At 38.5% G+C, this 24,219-nt stretch overlaps 1 protein-coding gene across 2 annotated transcripts in view; it reads left to right on the top strand.

The window, feature by feature from the left end:
• Positions 1-24,219, top strand: part of LOC122887152 (contactin-associated protein-like 4) — a 95,964-nt gene that overhangs the window by 66,156 nt on the left and 5,589 nt on the right. For both annotated transcript variants that reach the window (XM_044220100.1, XM_044220099.1), the window contains exons 15-22: positions 1,000-1,127; positions 1,583-1,753; positions 4,750-4,968; positions 12,023-12,262; positions 15,192-15,416; positions 17,228-17,361; positions 20,264-20,351; positions 23,992-24,210. In XM_044220100.1, the coding sequence (XP_044076035.1) occupies positions 1,000-1,127; positions 1,583-1,753; positions 4,750-4,968; positions 12,023-12,262; positions 15,192-15,416; positions 17,228-17,361; positions 20,264-20,351; positions 23,992-24,210 (1,424 nt within the window). The remainder of the gene's footprint in view (positions 1-999; positions 1,128-1,582; positions 1,754-4,749; positions 4,969-12,022; positions 12,263-15,191; positions 15,417-17,227; positions 17,362-20,263; positions 20,352-23,991; positions 24,211-24,219) is intronic.

Raw genomic sequence — 24,219 nt, forward strand, 5'->3', positions numbered from 1 at the left:
AAAGTGAGGAAATTATTTCTATTGAAATTATTTTGTTTATTATATAATACATAAAAAACCTACAAGATAGAAAGAGACATTTTTGGCAATTTGACCTCATTGTGAATGTATTACTCTGATGCGGTAGCAACCCCATGACGCCAGAATAAGAATTCAGACTTTGGACACTGTTGTTTGTGTTGCAGATCTGGAGGTGAGCTTGTCTTTTACTGAATATTGGAAGAAAAAAAGGAAAATTCATATGATGATTGAGAAGTAGTCTCCCAGATTGAATATTTGCTAACTTATTTTTCTAGGATACTTAGCCTGACTGATAACTGTACACCAGCAAACTGTCCTTGTTTCACTTTCACTGTAACTTTGGCAGTTAAAACAACAACAACAAATCGACTGGGATAAATTGAGCAGAGGAAAAAACAAAACCATTTTAACCTTTCCTCATGCTGTAAGCAATCCTGCCTTTGCCTCACTTCCTTCCTTCTATCATTTCCCAGTCCAAGCTGTTTGTGCAACAGAGACTCTCTCTCAGAGATTTTTACAGACTAGAGCTGCCACTGCTGCTCCTCAATATTTCATCAGACTCCAAGTGCTGTATACACTCCTCGCTTTCAGTCCTTCCAGTCCTGGATGTATTTTTACACACGACTTTCCACAGCAACAAGGCTAACAGGCGCATTATCTTAAATGCATAAAGCTGCATGTGGACAGGGGGTGTCTTGTTTTGGGAGTAGCTGTTCCACAAACTGCCAGCGATGCATGTTGACTGGTGACTGGCTGATGGTTACAATTTAGTTTTGGAATAAATAGGTCCCCGAGAGATTTCACCTACACACTGCAATGTTTACATCAGCTAGTTACAACATATAATATTGTCACAAGAGTGATGTAACATTAAAAACAAACACATCAATAAATCCATTGGGGTTTGTGAGTAGAGTGTAATTGTTGATCTCCTGCTCATTCGACTATTTTTGCTTCCTCTCTTTTCTTTTCCTGCAGGGCTGAAGACTCGGGCCTGCTCACCCATAAGGAGAGCCTCCCAGTCAGGTCTCTGGTGCTGGGTGACATCCAGAGGCCGGGGTCAGAGGCCGCCTACAGGGTGGGACCTCTCCGTTGTCATGGAGACAGTAAGTTTGGTCCTAGTTACACATGATTCTGTGATGACAGATTTCTTCCTGTTATAGAATTACTGTTGTCTCTTGCTTATTACGTCCAACTGCATGGCTGACGTAAGAGCTTAGGTCAAACAAATGCTTTGAAAAACAAAAGTTTAAATCCTCATCCAACAAATCAGTCTTCAGTTCATCCACAACCTTCTAGTTCAAGACTGTTGGTAATTTGACTAAACATTACTTCTTTTGTTTTATTCAAAACAAATCAAAGTGAACATTATTTCTTTCCTTTATTAAATTATTTTGTAATTGCAATTTTTAATTAACTGTTTAAATTAATAAATTTGACACAAATGTCAAAGCATAGAATTAAAGAATTACTGTAAGTGTAACTTAACAGGTTGGCTCATTTGTTTCTGATGTGATTTCCATTTAAAGATCTTGATTGTGATATTTTATTTTGTTATTAGAGAACTTCTGGAACGCTGCGTTTTTCGACAAGGAGACGTCGTACCTCCACTTTCCCACCTTCCATGGAGAGCTGAGCGCTGATATCTCCTTCCTATTTAAAACCACAGCCTCCTCTGGTGTGTTCCTGGAAAACCTGGGCATCAAAGACTTTATCCGGATAGAACTGAGCTGTGAGTAGGAGCTGGAGGATACACAAAATCCAAATCAAACACTGTTAAAGGGGATATGTGTGTGTCTTTTAAACCCTTCATGGTGTGCGTGTGATTCATAGTATGGCAGCAAAACTAACAGATTGTTCTCCCTAATAGTGATGCAGTTAGAAGATCCAGTCGAAGGAAACTTTGATTATATTTTTTTCACTGTTAAATCACATTTTTAGATAAAGCTGGTCCTTTTTGTTTATTTTTGTTGAACTGTGAACCCAGCAAAACACTCCGTTTGTATTCTTCCAATTTCTTTCCCAGTGCTGGAATTAAAGTGTTTGAAATTAATAGAGCCTTACAATAGAGGATGGTAACATTTTCCCATCCATTTATCCCTTAACTTTTGAGGCTGGATGAAACTGGCTGTTTCATTTTTTATTGACAGATTATGTTTTTTTCTGGTTCTACTTGCATGTTTCCAACATTTTGTTTTGCTTTAGGTTGCATTGTTTTTTGTTCTCCGATCAATTTTCTTCCCCGACAGACTACAGTTGAATGCATTGCACAGTCATACACTGCCTGCATAACATATGCTGGCCCACATGGGACAGCACTGTATTCACAACACAACAAATAAAATGTAACCAAGATGAAATCCATAAAAAGAGAACTCATAATCATTGCAGGGTTTTTTGTACCCTTGCTTTTAATTTAAGTTATGAACTATCAGGAGCACTTTAGCCTTGGCCCTCCATTAATTCCTGTCTCATGTGTAATACACACATTTATGGGTGCCATAGTGTGTCATTTAGATTATGACAGTAATAACCAACAGGGTGTTATTTAGTTTATGGGTGGCATGGAAATGCGGCCGGTTGTGAGATGTATGTTTATAGCCTACCATATATTGTGTCATTTAAAATATAGCTGTACTACCCAACAAGGTGTCCTTGTGCTTATATGGCTATGATAGTGTTGCAGATGGTATGAGGTACATATTTATGGGCAGCAGTGGTGTGTATCGTTTGGAACGACTTGTATAGATGCCTTCAATCAGTTATTCGAGTCATCCATAGTTGCTTTTTGAAGCTCTTGCACTTCACCTACCTTTTTTAGTTTGGTTTAGTTTGCTGTGTTTTGGTTCTTTTTGTGTTGTGTCGCATTTTGAAGGAAGTTGTTTTAGAAATGGGATTTGAAGGGACACACACATAATCTAATACAGGGACACTGCTGCACCAACAGCCTCTCTCCTCAGGGAAATCAATGTCAGTGTGGTTGTTCCAGCTCTGAATACTGCTGCTCTGTTGCCGGCTTCCTCAGATCGCTCTGTAACACTGAGGCTGGGCCTGAGAACAATTTATAAATGAAGTTACTGTAGGATGCTGGGATATTGTTTCATCTTGTTCTGTACTCCAATAGTAATACATCCTCACCTTCCACCAGCACAACATGAAGGATGATGGTTTGCCTCTCCTAAATATTTTGCTGTTGAAGAGAACAGAGAGAGAGCTGAGCAGTCAGCCTGAAAGGAGTAAAGACGGACAGACAGACATTCAGCCCTGGTTCGCTGCCCATGGTGCTGAAACATGGCTGCACCAACAGGGCTGAGGAGCTGGCCGTGGTCCTGACGCATGATTCTGAGGATTAGAGGGAAACTTTGCTAAGGGCAGTGGTGGAAGAATGATTCATATCCTTAACTTGTAGTAATACTACAAAAAATAAAGTACATATAATCATGGACCCTTTTCACTAAGAAGTACACAGTATTCACCCTTTCAGAGTGTTATATCATTATTATACTATATGTGTGCATGTATGTAGCATTTTACTGTTGTAGTCGGTCTTGATAGAGCTATTTTTAAGAACTTTACATATATAAAAAGTATACTTTTAATCTGTAATAATACATTATATTTTATAGATAATCATATGTTTTATATGTGAAATCAAGTACAGAAGTTCAAGTACCTCAAAACTGTACAAGTGCAGTACTTGAGTAAATGTACTAAGTCACTGGCTGAGGGCAAGAGGCCCAGAAGAGAATCTGCTAAGTCTACCTCCCAGGTAGAGGTAGGTGCAATCTGAAATAAAGTACAGTCTGAAAAGAAGCACAGCAGAGTCTAGTTCTTTCAAGTAATCAGTACATAACATCTTGGCAGACCCTCTAGTCATTTGTTTGTTGTTATCTTGTGAGAACTGTACCCAGTCTGCTTAGTTAGAAGCTCTGCTGGCTTTTGTGTTTGTTATTTTGGTGTGAAAGAGTAATTAAAGTATATTCCAGGGAGCCCTACATTCCCCCCATCTCTGCTTGTTAGGTCTCCATACACTAGATTCCAACCTACCTGCTTGTTAAAGCTCCTGTCTTTATTCTCATTTGCAGCATTGGCAGGTCTTAGATGGACTGTAGGAGCTGTGTGAAAATACACAGCTATAAAGGGAAGATTCATACCAGCTTTTTATGTAAACATACACCTGCCTCCTTCAGCCTAAATCACAAAAGTGAGGTTTCAGCAGTGTCCCATCCTCAGTCATTTTAATGCTGCAGACGTGTCCTGTTTGCACAAATTAAATGTTGGTGTGGGGTCTGAGACTGGTGAAAACTAAATCTAAATTGTCTCCTTAAAAGCAGCAGTGAATGAGTATTCTGTCCAAACAAAAGCAGTACTCATCAATATCAGTTCTCCATTTGGTTTCCATTACATTTTGTTTTTGTAAAGTTTAAAGTTTAAAATTTCAATAAAATACATCTGCTTCATCAGGCAACAGAGTATAGTGTATAGTGTTAGATTTTGTTTAGCAAACAAATGGTGTCTGGTGAAATCAGTTGGTATGGCAATCGAATACTCATCTAAATATGACACCCACAGTACATTAATTATTTATGTTTTTTTCTGTTTTGATACTTCCCTCTGTCCCCTTCCTTTCCCATATCCACATCAATCATTTCTCCATTATCTACATCAATCACCCTTATTGCTAACCCCCTTTCTTCCCGGTCACCTGTATCTCTTCCCCTCTATCAGCCTCCACTCACGTGGTTTTCTCCTTCGATGTGGGTAACGGGCCGCTGGAGGTTCGCGTGGAGTCGAGCGTGCCGCTGAATGACAACCGGTGGCATCGAGTTCGAGCAGAGCGTAACGTCAAGGAGGCATTGCTTCGTTTGGATGAACTTCCTGCCGCCACACAGGAGGCTCCTGCTGACGGACAGTTCCACCTGCAGCTCAACAGCCAGCTGTTCATAGGTGAGGAGTGTACTCTTGTTTTGAGCAAGGAGACCAACTTCTCCATAGTGTGGTTATTTTGTTGATTCATGCTTCTTTAAGGGACTGTTTGATTATAAAACAGCCTCTTATAATAGTACAAATGTGTGTGTGAGTTTCTGTGTGAATTTTGGCCTTATTAGTCTCAGTGCTGGTGAATTCAAGGCCCTTTCTCAAGTCTTCTGGGATGGGAACAAGTCTCTTTCTGTCTCTCCATATCTCTCAGGCACTAACTTCCACACACACTTGCCTTGTTTCTCATATCCTCTTTGCTCTCTAGAGAACCAGTAGTTCAGTGTTTCTGTCTCTGCAGCTCCTCTTGAAGTCAGCAGCTTGATCACACAACTTTTAGTCAAATATTTTTTAAGTCTCTCCCAGCAGAAAAGCTCTGTGCTGCCTGATGTGAACTTCAGAAAGAAACTGAAAAATAGACAAGTACAGTGCTTTGTCTTGGTACTCAAGTCTTCAGTATAGAACAGGTCATTTACATAGGATTTGCATTCAGTCTTCTTTACCAGGGAGTATATTCCCTATAAAAAGTTTCACAGCCAAATTTATTTACATCATAGGGAACTCTGAAAAGACTTTACAGAGACAGAGAAAACAATTAAAAAAGGTACCCTGTCGAGTTTTTCTTTTCATAGTTTCAAGTTATGTTTACATTCACTGTTTCTCAGCAAAAACACATTGTGTGTATTCTAATGCACCCGAAGGCCTAATACACATGTTGAATGCATTTATTTCCTCATAAAACATTTTCAGAGCCCATTTTTGTAAGATTTTGAAACCTAAATTATTTACATTTATATTTGTTTGCTAGGAGTCTCCACCTTGCCTGCCATTGTTGAGGCATTGCTAAGTTTTGTAGCACGTTACCACTACCTATCTGTTTATCCTCTCACTCCATCTGTAGACCTGCAGGACAAAAAAATTAAAATCCATCATTTATTATCAGGTTTTATCATTCTGCAAATATTATGTGTGACTTCATATTAGTAAACATTGATCAGATTGGATGAAGGCAGTGGCAGCAGCAGAGAAATTGAGCGAATTAATATTTACCTCGATGTGTTTAGCTGATAATCTGCTTTGAGGTCACCACCATAACCCTAAACCCGTATGTAATTACCTCTGAATTATCAATACAGTGCACTGGAATAAGTCTGATAGATTTGTGTATTTGAATGGAAAAATGCTTGTATTATTTCCCAGAATGGTTTGGTAATGTATATTTGTATTAAAATATTTGACTTGATGATCTTGATTTGACATGCAGGTTTGAAGAACATCCTTGTTTAGTCCAAGAACAGTAATAAGTATAATGTATTTTCTGTTAAAGTGCCCTTGAGAAAGCTACTTTGAGCATTGGATGTATAAATATGCAGTAAGCAACACTGCTGTACAAGCTATGAGATTATGTACATCTTATTCATGAGCCATAATCCTGCCTTCAACAAATTCATAAGGAAAAATGTTTGGGTTTCTAATCTTTGTATGCATTAGTAGATATATTATTCTACTCACTGCATATAATAAACTATAAAAATATTATGTGCAGTGTATGTAGGAGAACTCCACAGATTTATAAGTCAGGTTACTAAGTTGTATGAGTCAATAAGGTACAGTGTTGTCTTCTATGAATTCATAAGCCATAATTCCATAAACAGTGTATTTATGATCCTTAATTATTTCTTGTACCGATTTATAAGGGAGTGAATTATATTGTTTTGATTAATAACCCATTTTATTGCCTTGCATGGATTTATAAGCCATGGGATTGCTTTTCCACTTTCTTTATTGCCTGATTTGTACATGTAAAATATCCACACACAGCAATGAAAGAGTTTTTCATTCATTGCAAGCATTTTGCATTACCTGTTGTATTGCCTGGTTTGGATAGATAAGCAGTAGTTTATTGGTGCTGCATTGGCAACTGTGTTGGCCGGTGTGTTGAGATATTTGTTTTCTGCATCCCATGAGTGGTGCCATAAGATGGTTAAGGAGATGAGGAGAGAGGAGCTCATTGCATCATGGTAATTCTCCCGGCAGTCTAAGCCTATAGCAGCATAACTAAGGGATGGTTCAGGACTCATTTGGCCCAGCTCTAACTCTAAATCTAACTATAAGCTTTATCAAAGAGGAAATTCTTAAGCCTCCCGAACCCAAACTAGAACCTTATTCCACAGGAGAAGAGCTTGATAACTGAAGGCTCTGGCTCCCATTCTACTTTTGGAGATTCTAGGAACCACAAGTAACCCTGCATCCTGGGAGCACAGTGTCCTAGTGGGGTAATAAGGTACTATGAGCTCTGTAAAATATGATGGTGCCTGACCATTAAGAGTTATGTAGGTGAGGAGAAGGATTTTAAATTCGATTCTGGATTTTACAGGGAGCCAGTGCAGAGAAGCTAATATTGGAGAAATATGATCTCTTTTCCTAGTTCTTGTCAGTACATGTTCCGCAGCATTCTGGATCAACTGGAGAGTTGAAAGAAAGTAAAAAAAAGCAGTCCTTAAATTTTTTTCATGTGGGAGTTAAAAGACAAATCCTGATCAAAGATAACTCATACTCACATAGATAACATGTCTTAGAGGTGTTTGTGGCCAAGTACAAGAACCTCAGTTGTGTCAGAAAATTGCAGGTCATTCATGTCATGTCATGTCGTTCATGCTTGAAGTTTAGCTAACTGATTGGTTTCATCTGTCTTGATCAATATATATAATTGGGTATCATCTGTATAACAATGAAAGTTTATGGAATGTTTCCAAATAATATTCCCTAAAGGAAGTTTATATGAAAAGGTGAATAGAATCGGTCCAAGCACAGAACCTTGCAGAAGTCTGTGACTAACTTTGGTGTGCATGGAGGATTCATCGTTAACATGTACAAACTGAGGTCGATCTGATAGATAGATTTAAACCAGCTTAGTGCGGTTCCTTTAATGCCAATTAAATGTTCCAGTCTCTGTAACAGGATGAGATGGTCAATGGTGTCGAATGCAGCACTAAGATCTAAGAAGACAAGTACAGAGACAAGTCCATTGTCTGATGCAATTAGAAGGTAATTTGTAATTTTCACCAGTGCTGTCTCCTGACTGAAAATCCTCAAATAAACTATTGTTATGTAGAAAGTCACACAACTGATTGGTGACTGCTTTCTCAAGGATCTTAGAGAGAAAGGGAAGGTTGGATATAGGTCTATAGTTGGCCAAAACCCCTGGATCAAGAGTGGGCTTTTTAAGAAGAAGTTTGATTACAGCTATTTTAAAAGACTGGGACATGTTAATAAAGACAGATTGATCATATCCAGTAAAGAAGTGCTAACTAAGGGTAAAACTTCTTTAAGCATCCTAGTTGGAATAGGGTCTAAGAGACTAGTTGATGGCTTAGATGAAGAAATCACTGAAGTTAGTTGAAGAAGGTCGAAAGGAGAGAAGCAATCTAAATACAGTATATATCAGGTTTTACAGCTGTTTCTAAGGTTCCTGTCTTTAAGAATAAATCGTTGCCAGTTGAGGGTGGGACGTGATTAATTTTGTCTCTAATAATTAAAATGTTATCATTAAACTAACTGTGATTCTCTGTCAACCTGGCTACAGTGCTGAAAAGAAACCTGGGGTTGCTTTTATTTTACTCTATTAATGATGAGTAGTAAGCTGCTCTGTCATTATGGAGGGCTTTCCTATATGTTTTACAACTATCTTGCCAGACTAAATGAGATTCTTCCAGATTAGTGGAACGCCAATTCTTTTAAAGTTTTCGCAATGTTTGCTTTAATTGACAGTTTGGGGGTTATACCATGGGGCTAACCTTCTTTGTTTTATTATCTTCATTTATAGAGGGGCAATAGAGTCGAGTGTCATTGGCAGTGAGCCTGCAGCACTATCAACAAGATGATCAATTTGAGAGGGGCTGAAATTAGCATAAGAGTCCTCTGTTATATTGAGACATGGCATTGAATTAAATGCAGATAGAATCACTTATCACTAATTTAGCTACAGCACTGTCAGATAGACATCTAGTGCAGGAGTTTTTGGCTAATGGTGCGTAGTCCAGTAATAGGAGATCAGAAGTTATTAAGTAATGGTCCGATAAAGAAGGATTCTGTGGAAGGACTTAAATGTTCAATTTCAATGCCATATACCAGAATAAGGTTGAGGGTGCGGTTAAAACAGTGAGTAGGTTTAGGTACACTCTGACGGAAGCCAGTCGAATTTAATAATGAGATAAACACAGTACTAAGGCTATCATTATCAATGTCCACATGAATATTAAAATTACCTAAAATAATTACTTTCTGTTTTAAGGACTAAACTTGATTAAAAATTCTGAGAATTCAGATAAAAATTCAGAATAAGGACCAGGAGCGCGGTACACTATAACAAATAGAATTGGCTGTCATATTTTCCAGGTTGGGTGTCGCCGGATAACCAAAAATGGTGGGTGCAGCTGAGGTGCCTGGTTGCTGAAACACGCCCACCTAGCTCGAAGTTACCAAGCTAGCTAAGACTAAGAAGCTAGGCTATATGCTACTCTGTGTTGCTAGACGGCTAACCCTGTGTTCCCACTGAACCACGTCATAGCTCATTACCATAAAGTTGCCCGGACTTCAAATTCCCTTGATGCCCACAACGTCCAAGACGCACTGCATCGCTGCTGCCGGCTCACATAGAAAATGAATGAACGGTCACTTTGACGCTCTCGCCGGCGGCGGTCTGAACGCCCAGTTATTCTTGAGGTAAGTTAACCTGAAACTATACAACAAAACTTGAAATAATGATTTACTGATACTATACTACACAAGATTTTAAATACTAAAGAACAATTTTAAGCAAATCAATTAACCTGAATTTAGACTTTCACATAACTTTAATTGCGAGTCATTTATCTGGATGTCACTTGATTACTTTTAATAAGTTAACATTAATAAGCTAAAGTTACTGCACGTGTAACAGCATAATCATAATTATTATTGCTGCTTTTTTTTAGCCTATTAAGGAATTATACGAAAATTTCTTACAATCTATGATGTCTCAGCCCCAACATTCAATATCGGAAACTGTAGTCATTCACAAGTTGTAGTGAAGTTTTGTGTTGTAGTTTATAAAATAGTCTTTGTATTAAACAAATGACCTACACTGAACAAGTTAATATTTTCTGATGCTGCTTTTTCATGTAGGCATCCAGCCTTTGATTTCATAATATACCCTAGTTTGATAATACATGTCATGTCGTGGTCTGGCTCTGCCTCTCCCTCATCCTTAGTGTTTTCAGTTGTTCTCTCCCTTCCTTTGTGTTTGCTGTTTGTTCTGTGTGTGTCTGTGGACGTGTGTCCTGGTCTAGGCATGGCAGTCCATCTCTCTCCTACACACCTGCAACCAACCATTCATCAAGCCCTTGCCGTCAATTCCCCTTGCACACCTGCAGTTCATCCAATCATCCAGCTCCAGCAGTACCCCGGCTCTCCTCTCCAGCCTTCGCCAGATAGTCAGTCAGTTTATCTATGTGTTACAGATGCACACCCTAGTCACCGTCTTGTTGTTATCCTGTGTCTTTTGAATTTGGTTAACCTGTGTTTTTCCTTGTGTCTCAGGATCATATTCTCCTGTGTAATCTGCCTGTCTACCAGCCTGGTCTCTGTGACATTCCTTGCCTGTCTGTCTTCCTGCCTACGTCACCATGAGACTTCGAGTCAGCCTCTCAAACCCCTATGCTCCCAGCGTTGTGAAATAAACCGTTTAAACTTAGAACCTTTGTCTAAGTCCTGTTTTTGGGTGTCCAAATATTTACATTTCAACATTTTCTATTCTTTTATTTTTATATAAAAAACCCATCAATAGTACTTTCTAGCTTGCATTTTTAATTGTCTACAAAAACCTATGAAGACATTTGGATTTTGAAATCATTGCCTCAGTTCCCATTCAATATAACTGCCTCTCTTGTCCTACTCTAAAATACATCAAATAATTTAGCAAGATGTAGTAAAAATGTTGTTACATTATGACAAATTAATTCCCACTAGGACATATTCTAGTCTCATTAGCATTGTTTTCTCATTGTCAATAAACACAGTTTTTCTATAAAATGATAAATGAGTCCACATTTGTGTCAGCTTAATTAAAGTACTCTTCTCATTGCACTGTTGTTGCTTTAGTGATGCCCACCTATTTCAATGATTTACTGTGTGCGACTTGTATTAGAGCAGAGATAGGGACCTAACAGAGCTCAGTGATTTATTGGTAAGCTACTGCTAAACAGTAGGAAGTTGTCAGCTTTGAGGGCTGAGAGCAAAGTGTTGGCATGTCTGAACTCTGAAGACAATAACAATTTCAATCTGTGATCTTTGCAGAAATTAGGTTGTCAGGTTTGAACTCTTGCTGTGCCATCACATATGAGGTCTCAGTATATGTGTGTGCAAAGGTGAACATGTATTTTTGATATTGTTTCACTGTCCTCAGGTTTGTAGTTAAAAAAAATTCTGACAGATTGCAAGTGAGGTGCTGGAGATGGTGCAAGGAAAACATAAACATACAACCAGACACACAATCAGACAGTAATTCAGCAAGACAGCCAACCACCTTGTTAGCCAGTCAGTAGCTAGAATGATGCTATACAGACAGACCTAAAGACAGTGTTATGTCCGAATCAGTTTTCCACATACAGCTTGTTGCTTCATTGCTGTTTAATAGTTTATAAGAAGAGTGTTGACAGTTTGGAGCTTTTGGGGAGTAGAAGCGACATGTTGATCTGCTGTAGATGACAGGAGGAGGAGGAGAAATGAAAAACTAGAGAGAAAGAAAACAAACAGACTTGTCAACACACAAAGAAATGAGAGAGGCTGGGACAAAGAGGACAGACAGGAATATTGGTTCCATTTTTGTTCTGAGTGCTAGCTTTGATCCCTACATGCTTTCATGCTGATTGCTTGTGATATTAGTGACATAGCCGTTTCAGCCACACAGAAAGTTTAAAATGAAGCATTTCACAACAACATGAGATGTAATACAAAAAATGCCACGCAATGTTTATGTTTTCAGGAGGCACAGCGTCCAGGCAGAAGGGCTTTCGGGGCTGTATTCGCTCCCTGCAACTGAACGGCGTCACCCTGGACTTGGAGGAGAGGGCGAGGATGACGCCTGGGGTTCGACCCGGCTGCCCGGGTCACTGCAGCAGCTACGGCTCGTTCTGCCAGAACCAGGGCCGCTGCGTGGAGAGAGCCAGCGGCTTCCACTGTGACTGCGGCCTGTCAGCATACACTGGAGTCTTCTGCCATACAGGTACACACATATACATACTGTAGAGGTGTAGGCAAGTCATACTAGCCAATGTCTATATGTTGGTAAAGGTTTCCTTTGGCTGGAGAATCTTTTCACTTTGGAGGTGATTTTGTGGTATTTAAAATTTATTTTGGAAGAAAAAATGTATAAAAATATCACTTCCTCACAGCAGCATGTCGCACCCATAAAAAGAGACCATACAAGCTGAAGGATTTATAAATTAAGTTTAATGGTGTACTGTGGTGTTTTCTTTTAAACAAACAAACATTACAGTTTACATTCAGTGTTGAATGCATTTCCTTCCTCATAAAACATTTGTAAAGCTGTAAATCCTGCATTGTTTACATCCATGCTTACTTGCTATCTAAGTCTTTTTCACTGCCTTTGTTTGCGCATTGCTACATTTCTTTGCGTCTTACCACAACCAGTTGTGCAGAATAGCGAATAATGATGATAATCCCAAGAGTGTGTATCACATTGCCCTCATGCTCGCACAATTGTGTGTGGCTTGTGCACGTTCTCAATACAAACAAAACATGTATAAACAATGCTCTATAGCACTTCTAGTGATCAGAAACTCCACAGGTTACATTTAAGCTCTGTGGACAAAGTTGTCACAGTATTTAAAGCTGAAGCCATTAAAAGGGTTTATTCTATCTTATATTTCTCTTCAGCTCAAACTAAATTGATGGTGCCTTGACCTTTCTCTACAACATGCTACACAGTGTCACATAATGCCTCCATCCTCTCCTCTTTGCTTTACATTTACTGTAGTTGACTCATATCTCAACCTCCAAGGTTAAAGCTGTTCTGATGATATGTGTCAGCTTGTGGTTCCTTAAAGAGGAGAATGAAAGTCCTTCACTGTGCAGATGAACCCTGAACGTCTGTGTCTCCATAAAGATGATGTCATTGAGTGCATATAGGCAGCTATTTCTATAGGACTCTAATGGGATATATTCTCATAATGTACTTTAACTCAAAGGATGGAAATGCAAATAAAAATAAACGTGAGATAAGAAGACGAGACAGAGACTGCTGTTAAAAATGTCCATGTGTGGGTGTTTTTCTGTTGCTGTAAGAATCTATATCATTCCAGTGAACATTTTACTGCACTTAAGACTCATCAACAAGTACTTAGCTACCATGTGTCTGTTTGATGTGTGATGGAGTCTATTTAAGTCCTGCGTTTGATGTTAAATTCATTGCACTAATAATGCGTCATTACATTAAACTTTATACCTGGGTTCAATAACTAAGAGGACTCTCTTTGCCCTCTTGCCAACTACTGGTATCTACTGTACGTATCAGCATCTTCGTTAGCAGGCTGAGGCAGAGAAAGTAAATTTTAATTGTGAAATACTGCATGGATATAGCTGTGTTGAACTTTTAAACACAGTTTTCTGTAATTAGTACAAAGGGGTTTTTTTCTTGCTTGGGTGCTGGTATTTTGAGAACAGCCTTGTGTGGCAATGTCAGTGTTGTTCAGATGCTGTAAATATCTTATTGAGCTAAAATAACCCTGAGCAATTTATTATAATATTGAAACAAAGTGAAAAATAAATATGTGTAAATTGTACTTTGCCAGGGAAACAATTATTCTACTGGATAAAAAACAAAAGAGATGCTGCAAATTTAAATAAATGGTATTCATGCAAGTCAAAAAATCAACGCACTTCCAAGAAATCTATCAATAAACCAAAACTAAAGTTTAAAACAGCGGTAAAAGACTTTGCTGTTATTAGGGCTATGAACCACAGCAGCATTTTAATCCTGCTGAGTTTCAGGTCTTGTTCTGAAACTATTCCTGAAATTTAGAATAACAAGGGTTGAACACAATATTATGAACACTTACACAAAATATACAATCTCAGCATGGACCAGTTGGTACGGAGTGTTGAATTTCCCCAAGGGAAATAATAAAGTAGTTCTTCTTATTCGTCATATGCCAAAAAAGTTCTTCACCCTTCTACATTTTGTGGCCCATAGAGCATGTGCATTAGATTCTTACTTTGGTTGAGCCAACCAACTGCTCACACAAATGAATAGTACAAAAGTGATAAACAGATCTGGCTCTTTAAGACTTTTGTTTAATTTTATTAAACCTCATTGCAAAATTATGATAATACAAAGTGTTTTTGACGCTCACTAATTTGTTAAAAAAATGTTTTATAGCCATTTCTTTTTAAAAGGAATAGCTCCACATTTTTGGAAATACACATTTTCTTGCAGAGAGCAAAATGAGGAGATTGATACCACTCTTTGAAGCTCACTAATTAATACATTTCGTTTGTTTAGTCTGTACAAAAACCAGAGTGTAAAAACAACAATTTGCTGTTTTATAGGGGATTATGTGTCAGACACTTGGCAAGAAAGCAAATAAACATATTTCTCAAAATGTGGAACTATTCCTTTAATGGTCATGTATGGTAAAGTCTCTCTGGGCCCGGTTCAAATGAAATCTGGTGCGTTTGCCTAGTTGGGTTCATTTAGGCTGAACTGAACCATCTGAAAAGTTCTTGGTCCAGTTCCATTTGGACTCTGGTGGTGTTTGTTTGTGGTGGGAAAGCATCTAAAGTCATTGTGAAAAAGTAACGTCAAAACAAGAAAAGTCTACCTCCTTGATGAAAAATCAATGGTAGTACTCTTGTCCTGAAAACATCAAAAAGCCTCCATTTATCTTTCAAGGTTCAAGAGGTTTGAATATGTTCTTAGTCTGCATGAGTCAATGGCCAAAAATGAAAGCTTTATAATGCTGTATCTTTTGTCAGAGTTCTCGATGTTTGATGTTTGTTTTGCCCCATTGTTTTCAAAGAACAGTTTATTTTTATATATTTGGAAATCAGCTTTCATTTTTCCTTTCCATTTTTGATATTGCCAAATAAAAGTCTGTACTATAACCTCTCTGTGGCTGTCTCTCTTCCTCCAGAGGTGTCAGCCAGCTTCAAGTCGGGGACGTCTATCAGCTACACCTTCAAGGAGCCGTACGAGTTGAGCAGGAACAGCAGCGCTTTGCCGTCCTCCATCTACTCTGACATGACGCTGAGAGGAGAGAACGTCTCCCTGAGCTTCAGGACGAACCAGAGTCCGGCTGTGCTGTTCTACGTCAGCTCCTACTACAGAGAGTACCTGGCCCTGCTCATCAACAAGCACGGTGAGGAGGCTTTTATTTTGAAGGAGTTTGTTTGTTTGGCTGTAGCTCAAGCTTAAGGTAGAGCATTTTATTTAATTTTTAAACCGTCTAATCTACCTCAGCTTCTCTTTCCTGCAGCTTTCATTTATTCATTTTTTTTTTTTTTAAACAAGATTGCAGACAATATTAGGTGTATCACTTTTTATGAAATGCCTCTTAAACACCTCTTCTCCCATTCATTTCCCCCTCTCTCGCCTGTCAAATAATTTTTTTGTCTCCTCTCTGCAGGTCATTCAGACTTGAGGTTGAATGTCAATATTTTTGAAAAGCTTCTTTTAAGCTTCTTTTCCTGTTTGCCTCCTTCTCCCTTACAGTCTTCTTTCACCCTCTTATACACCTTTTTCAAATTCTTACTCCCCCCATCTCTCCCCTTCTAGTAATTACATATCTTTAATCTTCGGTCTTTTCCTTCTTGTTTGTTGCTCTCCCTTCTTATATATTATTTTAAATCTTTTCAAGACTTTTCCTTTGCGCCTCTCGTCTTCCTCCATCAACTTTTTTCAATTACTTTTCTCTCTTCCTCAGCTGCTCCAAGCCTCTCACCTCTCCTCTCCTTTTCATCTCATCCTGTCTCCCATTCTTGTCATCTTCTCCTGATATTGACCTCTCCTCCTCCTCATCTTCTCTGCTCTGCAACTTTACCAGATCTATCAGGATCTGTCAGATCTTTCCTCTCTCTCTGGATTCACCCCGTCAGCCTCTTCCGCCTTTTAATCTGTCCAGCCGGGCCGGCTATTATGTTTTGTCTCAGGCTAAAAAAAGTGTTCACTGGTCACTGAGACCTGATGAGCGATACTGAGGGAATAAACGTCTGGTGGGCTGCTAATGGGTGGCAGGTCAGTGTGCTGCTGAATAAAACAGCAGAAAACTTGCTGATGTGTTTTATAAAGTTTTGTGTGAAATAATCATCTTGTGAATTTGGCTTTTAAGAGTAGTAGGAGGCACTTTGAATTTAAAATTACATTTTCAGCATCCAGGAGTCCAATACAATCAGCACTTTGCTGCTAGATTAGCTGTAAATGGATTTTTCTGGCGTTAATGAGTCAGAGAAAGCTGATGGACAGCAGGGCATTACGGTTTCATGCTGACCGTGGAGTCGTCAGGTAGATGCACTTAAACTGAAGTGTCCAATTAAATCCCATAGAGCTTTCTCTTGTTCAGCTCATTTCTTATTTATTTTCCCCCTCTGCTGCAGTTAAATCTCCTCAGCCCAAACACAGAAATTCCTTGTCAATCACTTAAGGCCTGTTTTCAAAAATACATTTATTATCAGAAGCAACAGCTAACTGGATTAGCTCTTACACCAAATGATTATTCCTTCTTGGTAAATACACCTTTGTAATAAAAAGAAGAACATAGTGAATCATAATCATGAAATTTTATTTATGGGATTAATTATTATACTTGAAAAGTATAATAAATGTTAATATGTATGCATTTGAAGGACGACGTGTAATTTCTTATCCTTCTTAAAATCTTAAAAGCCCAAAGATATCACAGGGCTTTCATTAAATCTGCTCTTAATCCTCCAAATATTAGTAAAATTAAATTAGATTTGGAGTTGTGTTATTGATAGGGAATTAACTCCTAATCCTCTTAATATGGAAAGCTTTATTAACTCAGATGCACATCATTCAGATTCATCACTGAAGTGAAAAATACATCCTTAAAATAAGATAAGTAAAGATTAGAGAAGGAGACCTGGATGTTTTCATGAGAAAAAAGTTTAAATTGGAAAAACTTTGTGTGTGTGTGTGTGTTTGCGTGTGAAGATAAGCTGGAGGTGAGATACAAACTGGACAGCAGCAGAGATGCCGAAGTGTTGAGGAGCGGAGTGAGGAGCCTGGCCAACGGACAGCTACACACTGTTACCATCAGGAGACTGACAGACTCTGTGTCTGTGCAGGTAACAATACACACACACACACACACACACACACACACACACAATCACACACACCATATAGTTATTACTATATTTACACCATGTACCTATTGGTACAGAGACTCCCTTCACACCTTGCATTATCCTGATTACATGTACACCTGGTATTAAAATGCGTCTCCAGTGTCCACATTGAGATCCGATTGCTCTGTCCAGCTGAAACGACCGAACGTCACACATCCTCCTCTCGTTTGCGTGGGTCCAACAAAACAACAACAAAAAACTAAACAAAAAAAGATGGTAGCCATCCGTGAAGCTGCACTATTTTATGGACTATTGATTGCTTTTCGAAGCGGTGGAAGAAGCTGTCTTAAACAACTGGAATGCCGAAGACAAAAGCAGACGAGAATGCTGTTTTATGCAGCTGATTTTATTTCAGCTGTGGTCAGTGCCACAGTGATTAAAATATATTCCAACAATTTCCACCCAGTTTCAAGATAAAAGAATCCAACCAGTCCTGCAGCATAATCCAGTTTTCCATCCATATGCTCAGTATGTTCCAAAGACTCCAAAATGCTCCAAAATATGGTTAAATGCACATCTTCCTTTTAATTTTGGTCAATGGTCAAAAGCTTTAACAGCTAGCCACACCAGTGACAAATGGAAGCTGTGTATTAGTTTTCCATTGTCATTGACGTGATTTCAAGCTGAACAGCCACTGTTGTAATGAAACTGCCAAATTTTAACAACCACCTTCCAAGTCTACAGCTGATGACTACTAATCTAACTAAGAGATAGATTTTGGATGGAGTATCCTTTTAACTTAAAATGTTTACATGTTCAGACAACAGAGGCCAGAATCATACAATCAATTTTTTTCTCCATGTGAACACTTTAACATACATTTTAATGACCAGTACCTGACGTTAACCAAATTCAAGTTTTGTGCTAAAATGTTGCTGTAGCCAAGTTAAATTAAATCATGTAGCTGCACATGTACTCCTTCCATTCACTACCTTCTCCTCCTGTGGAAACAGGGAGAGTAGTTCTTAATAGATGGAAAAAAGTCTGTTATTTTTGTCAATTTTACCAATTTCCCACAAAAAAGTGACAGTTTGGGGCACATGGCATTTAAAATGATTTGTTTTAAATGCCATGAGATAATGAGTCACCTGCTGTCACTCAAGATAGCATACACCAAAATGTTAGAATACTGAAACTAATGATCTACCAGAGACACATGGTAGAGCACATGTGTGGGTGTTGTATAATTTTCAATCAGTAAAAAGTAGGGAACAGAGTCCCATCTCTACAGTATTGTGTTGTTTCTCTCAGCAATAATAAAAGGCCTAGTGATGGCAGCAGGGACAAACTACACATTAGAAGAGCTTCAGATGAAATATGAAGTGTTTTAATCGTACCTGGATCTACTGAATGTCTTATCTTGTTAATAGCAGCCTTGGATGATATATGAGGTTAACTTCATCTAACCAGGAGCCAGCAGCCTGAATGTCTGTATAATTATTAACACCCTGAAATGAAATCCAAGGTGACCTCGTTTTGCATGGGTGCAGCTTCCTGATTCACTGTGTTGTGAGGCTCCAGTGAAATATGGAGGTGCATCTCATCATGCCAGTTTCCATCACCTTGAATCATTTTATTGTTAGCAACATACTCCAGGGACATCAGGTGAACCTCAACAAGAGTTTTGGTTTGGTTTCCTGATGGCCAGCAGCACACAGTCTCCACATGTCTAAATATCATATCCTCTCCCCTGAGCAGATGTCCCATTGAAAAATGACTCATTGAAGCCTAAATCACTCTGGGCTACCAATACACTGTGTCCTCTGTTTTCGTTCTGCTATCAGAGAGGCCAGTGCCTAGTGTTTTCCTCCAAGGGTATCCTGTTGATCTCACAGCATGCTCCAGTTAGTCTGCTCTGTTCAGATACCGGAGGAGAAACACTCCAATATGTGGAACCTAAAATAAACTAAATTGAATCATATCAATTTAAAGCAAAGAAAACTTTACCTGGAGCTTTTCTTTCAATATCAGCAGAACAGGACTATAACTACTTCCCATACCCATTTGCACTATTTTATTTCTTCATGAACACACTTCAACTCAAGTCCAACTCACCTCACTTTAAGTAAATTTTTAACACATCTATGAGACTTCTGTTCACAGGGACTCTGATCTGCAACTGTCATTTCACACATCACTGCTAAACAGAATTACATGACATAAAATGTACACCAATAAATTGAAATACTCCTTTTGACTCTTTATGACATTTAGTTATAAAGGCTATAAAAGGCCAGAGTTAATGCTTAAGACATGCAGGTGTACTTCACAGCACTAAACATCACATTTGTAATTAGGTAAAAAAATGTATTAAGTTTATGACCCCCAACTGAGTTATTTTAAGTGGAGTTTCAAGTCAAGTGATACCTCAATTAAGTAAACAGTGTTTCAACCTCCTACTTACAAAGTCTAATGGGGCAAAAAGTAAAATATTAGACCGAAATTAAGCATCTCTTAAAGCTTTGGTGTTTTAGTTTGAAACTTCAGTTTTGGTTTTGACTAGCTTTCCTCTCCATAGCCACATGGTGAGACTCTTTGTGGAGAAGCCCTCATTAAAATAATCTCCAATGGAGAATTTCACCCCAGATGACTGAATGTTTTTCACTGAAAGTATGGTTGCTCATTTCTCCCACTGAGCTGGTGAGATGAAACAAAGGGAAAGCTGAACACTGTTCTAAAAGAGTTCCAAATTCAGATATCACCACAGTTTTGACTTCCTTCACTTAGAAAATAATGGCACAAAAGTCAACCTTAGTGAGTAATTTTAAAGTTACTGGGGTTTTTTTTTTTGTCTAATGAGGCGACAAAAAAAGTTTCTCACAATTAATTATTGTTTCAGATCGACCAAAATGCCAGAGAAGACTTCAATCTGACGTCTGATGGAGAATTCAACGCCATCAAGTCGCTGGTGTTGGGCAAAGTGCACGGTAAGTGAGGAGGCAGTAAAAGCAGAGACAAGGCTTTTTAGTTAGCAAGCACTCATACTCATTTGAACAGCCCTGAGACGACTGATCTCATCCAACACTCAGCATGTGTTTCTCATGAAAATCTACAGAAATAAATGTAGTCAAACCTGTTAGCACTCAGTATGATAAAGTGATTCATATTTTCATCTTAGTGCTAAGTAGTGCTGATTCAGGATGTATAACAGATAGTGAAGTTGGATTTAGCCACATGATGTATAAGTTTTTGTGTTACACTTAAAACTGAGGTTCACATCTAGAACAACATGTTGTGAGCAACTAATTGATGCTAATGTTGTCAGACACGTGCATGATTACTGCAGGAACCACATCTTGGACCTTTCAGTTATGTTATGTTCTCTCTAGCTCAGATCAACCTGTTACCCAGTTATTAGATAAATGTTAAGGTCATTCAGATTAATAAAATACCATACATTAGCTCACAAACATGTTTGGTCACTTTTACTTCATACTGAAATAATCGAGTGTCTTTTCTCCTGATTCGACCGTCTTTCTGATAAATAGATTTCCCTGATAGTCTTAACTTATAAGTTATAACTAATAATTTACTCATAATAACACATCCTTTTGTTCAGTACATCAGTGCATTATATTTTCTTACTCTTGATGACTCACTTTATGTTTGCCCAGTTAAATGTTCTGGACGAGACTGTGAGCTGATTGGTTGGTTCAAGACTAACTATTACTAATTTTTAAATATTTGTATATACTGTATGTTCTGTGTGTGTACAACTTTAATTTCATTGTGCAGCTTTGTCTTGCCAATAAATGTACCTTGAAGATTGAACTTAACACCCTCTGAAAATCTTGTTTTTCCTGACCTCCACAGTTTTTAACTTTTCACCTTGCTGTAGTGATGTACAGGTGTACTCCAGGACCCTGTGACATCACTGTTGGGTGTGGTTACAGGTGCAACAGAGCACGCTCCTGACCACACTCATCAATGATGCTGGCTGTGGTCAGAGGGGAAACAAGCTTGAGAGGGCAGTGAAACACTACTTTTCAGCCTGGTGTTAAGTTACTCTTTAAACTGGTGAGTTGTCTATTGGTTAAATTATATGGTTAAATTTAGGTTGTTAGAGATGCATAATGTTGATTAATCAATAAATTTGATTTATTGTCCAGCCTTAATCTAGGGAGTCTGACTGTTTGGTCAAAGCTCTCCCTGCCTTCACAGACCGTCTCCTCCTCACTCCCATTTCAGAAGTGAACAGGAGTCCATTAATAGATGTTTTATTGAAAAGTGTCACCAACCCTGGTTGTTTTAGTGCAACGCTTTATCCATTTAGCTGTGTAGTTCTGGATAGGGACCTGTTACAGAGTCGGGTTGAGACAGTAATTGGCTCCATCCGAGACGGACTGAGATATAAGCTGTTAATAACATGAGGGGCTGAGAAGCCATAGGCTGCAGTCACAGCGCTCTGATAAGACAGACACACAGCAACTGCACTGTCAATTTAAAAAGGAAACACACTGGCTATTAGAAGTAAAGCATGAGTTGGTTATTTAAAATGGCTTTCATCAGTACTATCAAGTAACACCAAGTAAGAAAATGATATATCTCGACAAAGTGTCTTTTTTCAATTTCTGGCATTTAGAGGTTTCTTATTCAAATGGCCCTTTACTAGAGTCTTGTAACAGAAAATGTGCAGCAGTTTGTTATTGTCATTGTTGTGTTGTACTGCAAATTATGTATTTTCAGACAGATACATTCTTGCAGTTTGTCAGTTTGTTGAACTTTTTTATGGCATCAATAGGTCATTATTTTCTGTTTTTATGGATATGATGCAGTTGGTTTAGTTACATATTTCTTGTGTGAGTGCTCAGCATTGCAGTGGTTGTCTGTGAAGCCAACCTCAGAACATTTTCATTGGATCCCACACAAACAAGCATTATTTTTCTTTTGATTAAATTTAGAGACTTTGACAGTCTCAGACTGTAATTGATGTTTCAGGAGCTTTTTTTTTTTATCAGTGCTCGAAAATTGTAATTACTTGCATTTTTTGGCATGAAATTGATCAAAATTAAAAAATACTGCATGCAAAATTGTCATCAGTTGGTTCATTTCAAAACATTGGTTTATCATATCTGTCACATCTAATTTAACACTGTTTAAAGTGTTTAAATTTCATAACAAAACTAAATAAATCTACATTTTATGCGAGGCATGATCACTACATATCATATGGAGTAACTAATTATCCAAGATCTTTTGTCTTTTTGGATGTAAAGCTCCAGTACTCAGAACTCAGTGTGTTTTAACCCCGTCATGTCATCATGTGACCAGTCCTACCCTCTGTCAAACCAGAGGCAGCAGAGTCTCACATCAGGATCAGAAAAGCAGCAGGAAAGTGGATTTTCTGTTGTTTCCTACCAACCCTGTCATCCATCAAGCTAACTAATGGACCTGGAAGGAATACAGAGAGACAGAGGTGATGGAGTGAATAGTGTATCAGCTGAGAGGAGCTTACAGGCTGCAGTAATGTTTCCTGCTGCTCTCATCAACATGCAGATGTGTTCTGGTAAAACCACAGTCACCTCTCAGTCATCTGAACAGACACTGCTGCAGCTGTTTACAGCGGCAATGTCAGATTTCACAGCTGCTGTTTACACTGCTGTGAAGGAGTGGAGGTGTATGATAAAGGGATTTAAGTCAATAAAACAGATAAAGGCGAGAGTGCACATCTGTCTTGTGGAGTGATGGATGCAGACTGGAAGCTGAGTTATTGACAGTCTGTGTACTGTAATGAGGCTGGTTAGTGTCTGTATGTTTGTCCTTCTTTCTGATTGGATGGTGATTAGCATTATGGATCCTGACATATCAGTTTGTGTCCTGCTGTTGCACTCAGTGGAATAAACAAACTATAAACTATATATGACAAAACATCTACAACAGATAAACAGTATTGTATTCAGCATAATGTAATGAATGAATGGCATGTTTACAGGTGCTAAATCACTTCAAGTTAATGTACTGCCACAAATGTTCCTACAATGGGGGACAACAGGAGAATCTGTAGCCGAGTCAATTCATCTGTTTATTAAGTCTTTAATTTAATTTAATAACGGCACCGATATTCACTGGTAATGTCATATTAAATGCATTGAGATTCTTCTCCGCTGATGTGATGCTATTTCAATAACGTCTACTGGGCAGAAATCGAAACTCTATCCAGGAAAAAAACATGTGTTACCCTAAAAACCACCATGTGTTGAATGGCCCCTAAGTATTAAACTCATAGCTGACAAAAATTATGTAATTATGCCGGTTTCATTTACTCTTAATCAGTATGGAAAAGAGCCAGTATTTCCAATGCCAGTACTGTACGTGGGAAAGCAATAAGTCAGTTACTTGTACCTTGGAAATGCAGTGAATATCTTATTCCATTACAGGTATCAGCACCAAATAACATTAAGTTGCTATTTTTTATAAAGACAATGGACGTGATTAAATTAGAAGTAAAGTTATATACCAACTGGTTTAATGTTGTTTTTTAATGTACAGTCCTTTTTACATTCTGTAACTTATGCAGTTTACAGCAATGACACATATTCAACTTTCTCATTCAATTTCTTTCTACAGGGTCTGATGATTTGGATCCAGACCTGGCCAGGTTGGCGTCTCTCGGTTTCACCGGTTGCCTCTCAGTGGTCTACTTTAACTCCATCAGCCCTCTGAAAGCTGCTCTGCTCCACCCAGACACCAGCCCTGTCATTATCACCGGACCTTTAGTCCAGTCCAACTGCGGCTCCTCGGCTTCAGCAAATCCTGACGCAGCAGAGAACACACATCACCTGTCAGGTAGGAGAA

This window comes from Siniperca chuatsi, linkage group LG13, assembly GCF_020085105.1.
Source record: "Siniperca chuatsi isolate FFG_IHB_CAS linkage group LG13, ASM2008510v1, whole genome shotgun sequence".
Classification (NCBI taxonomy): Eukaryota; Metazoa; Chordata; class Actinopteri; order Centrarchiformes; family Sinipercidae; genus Siniperca; species Siniperca chuatsi.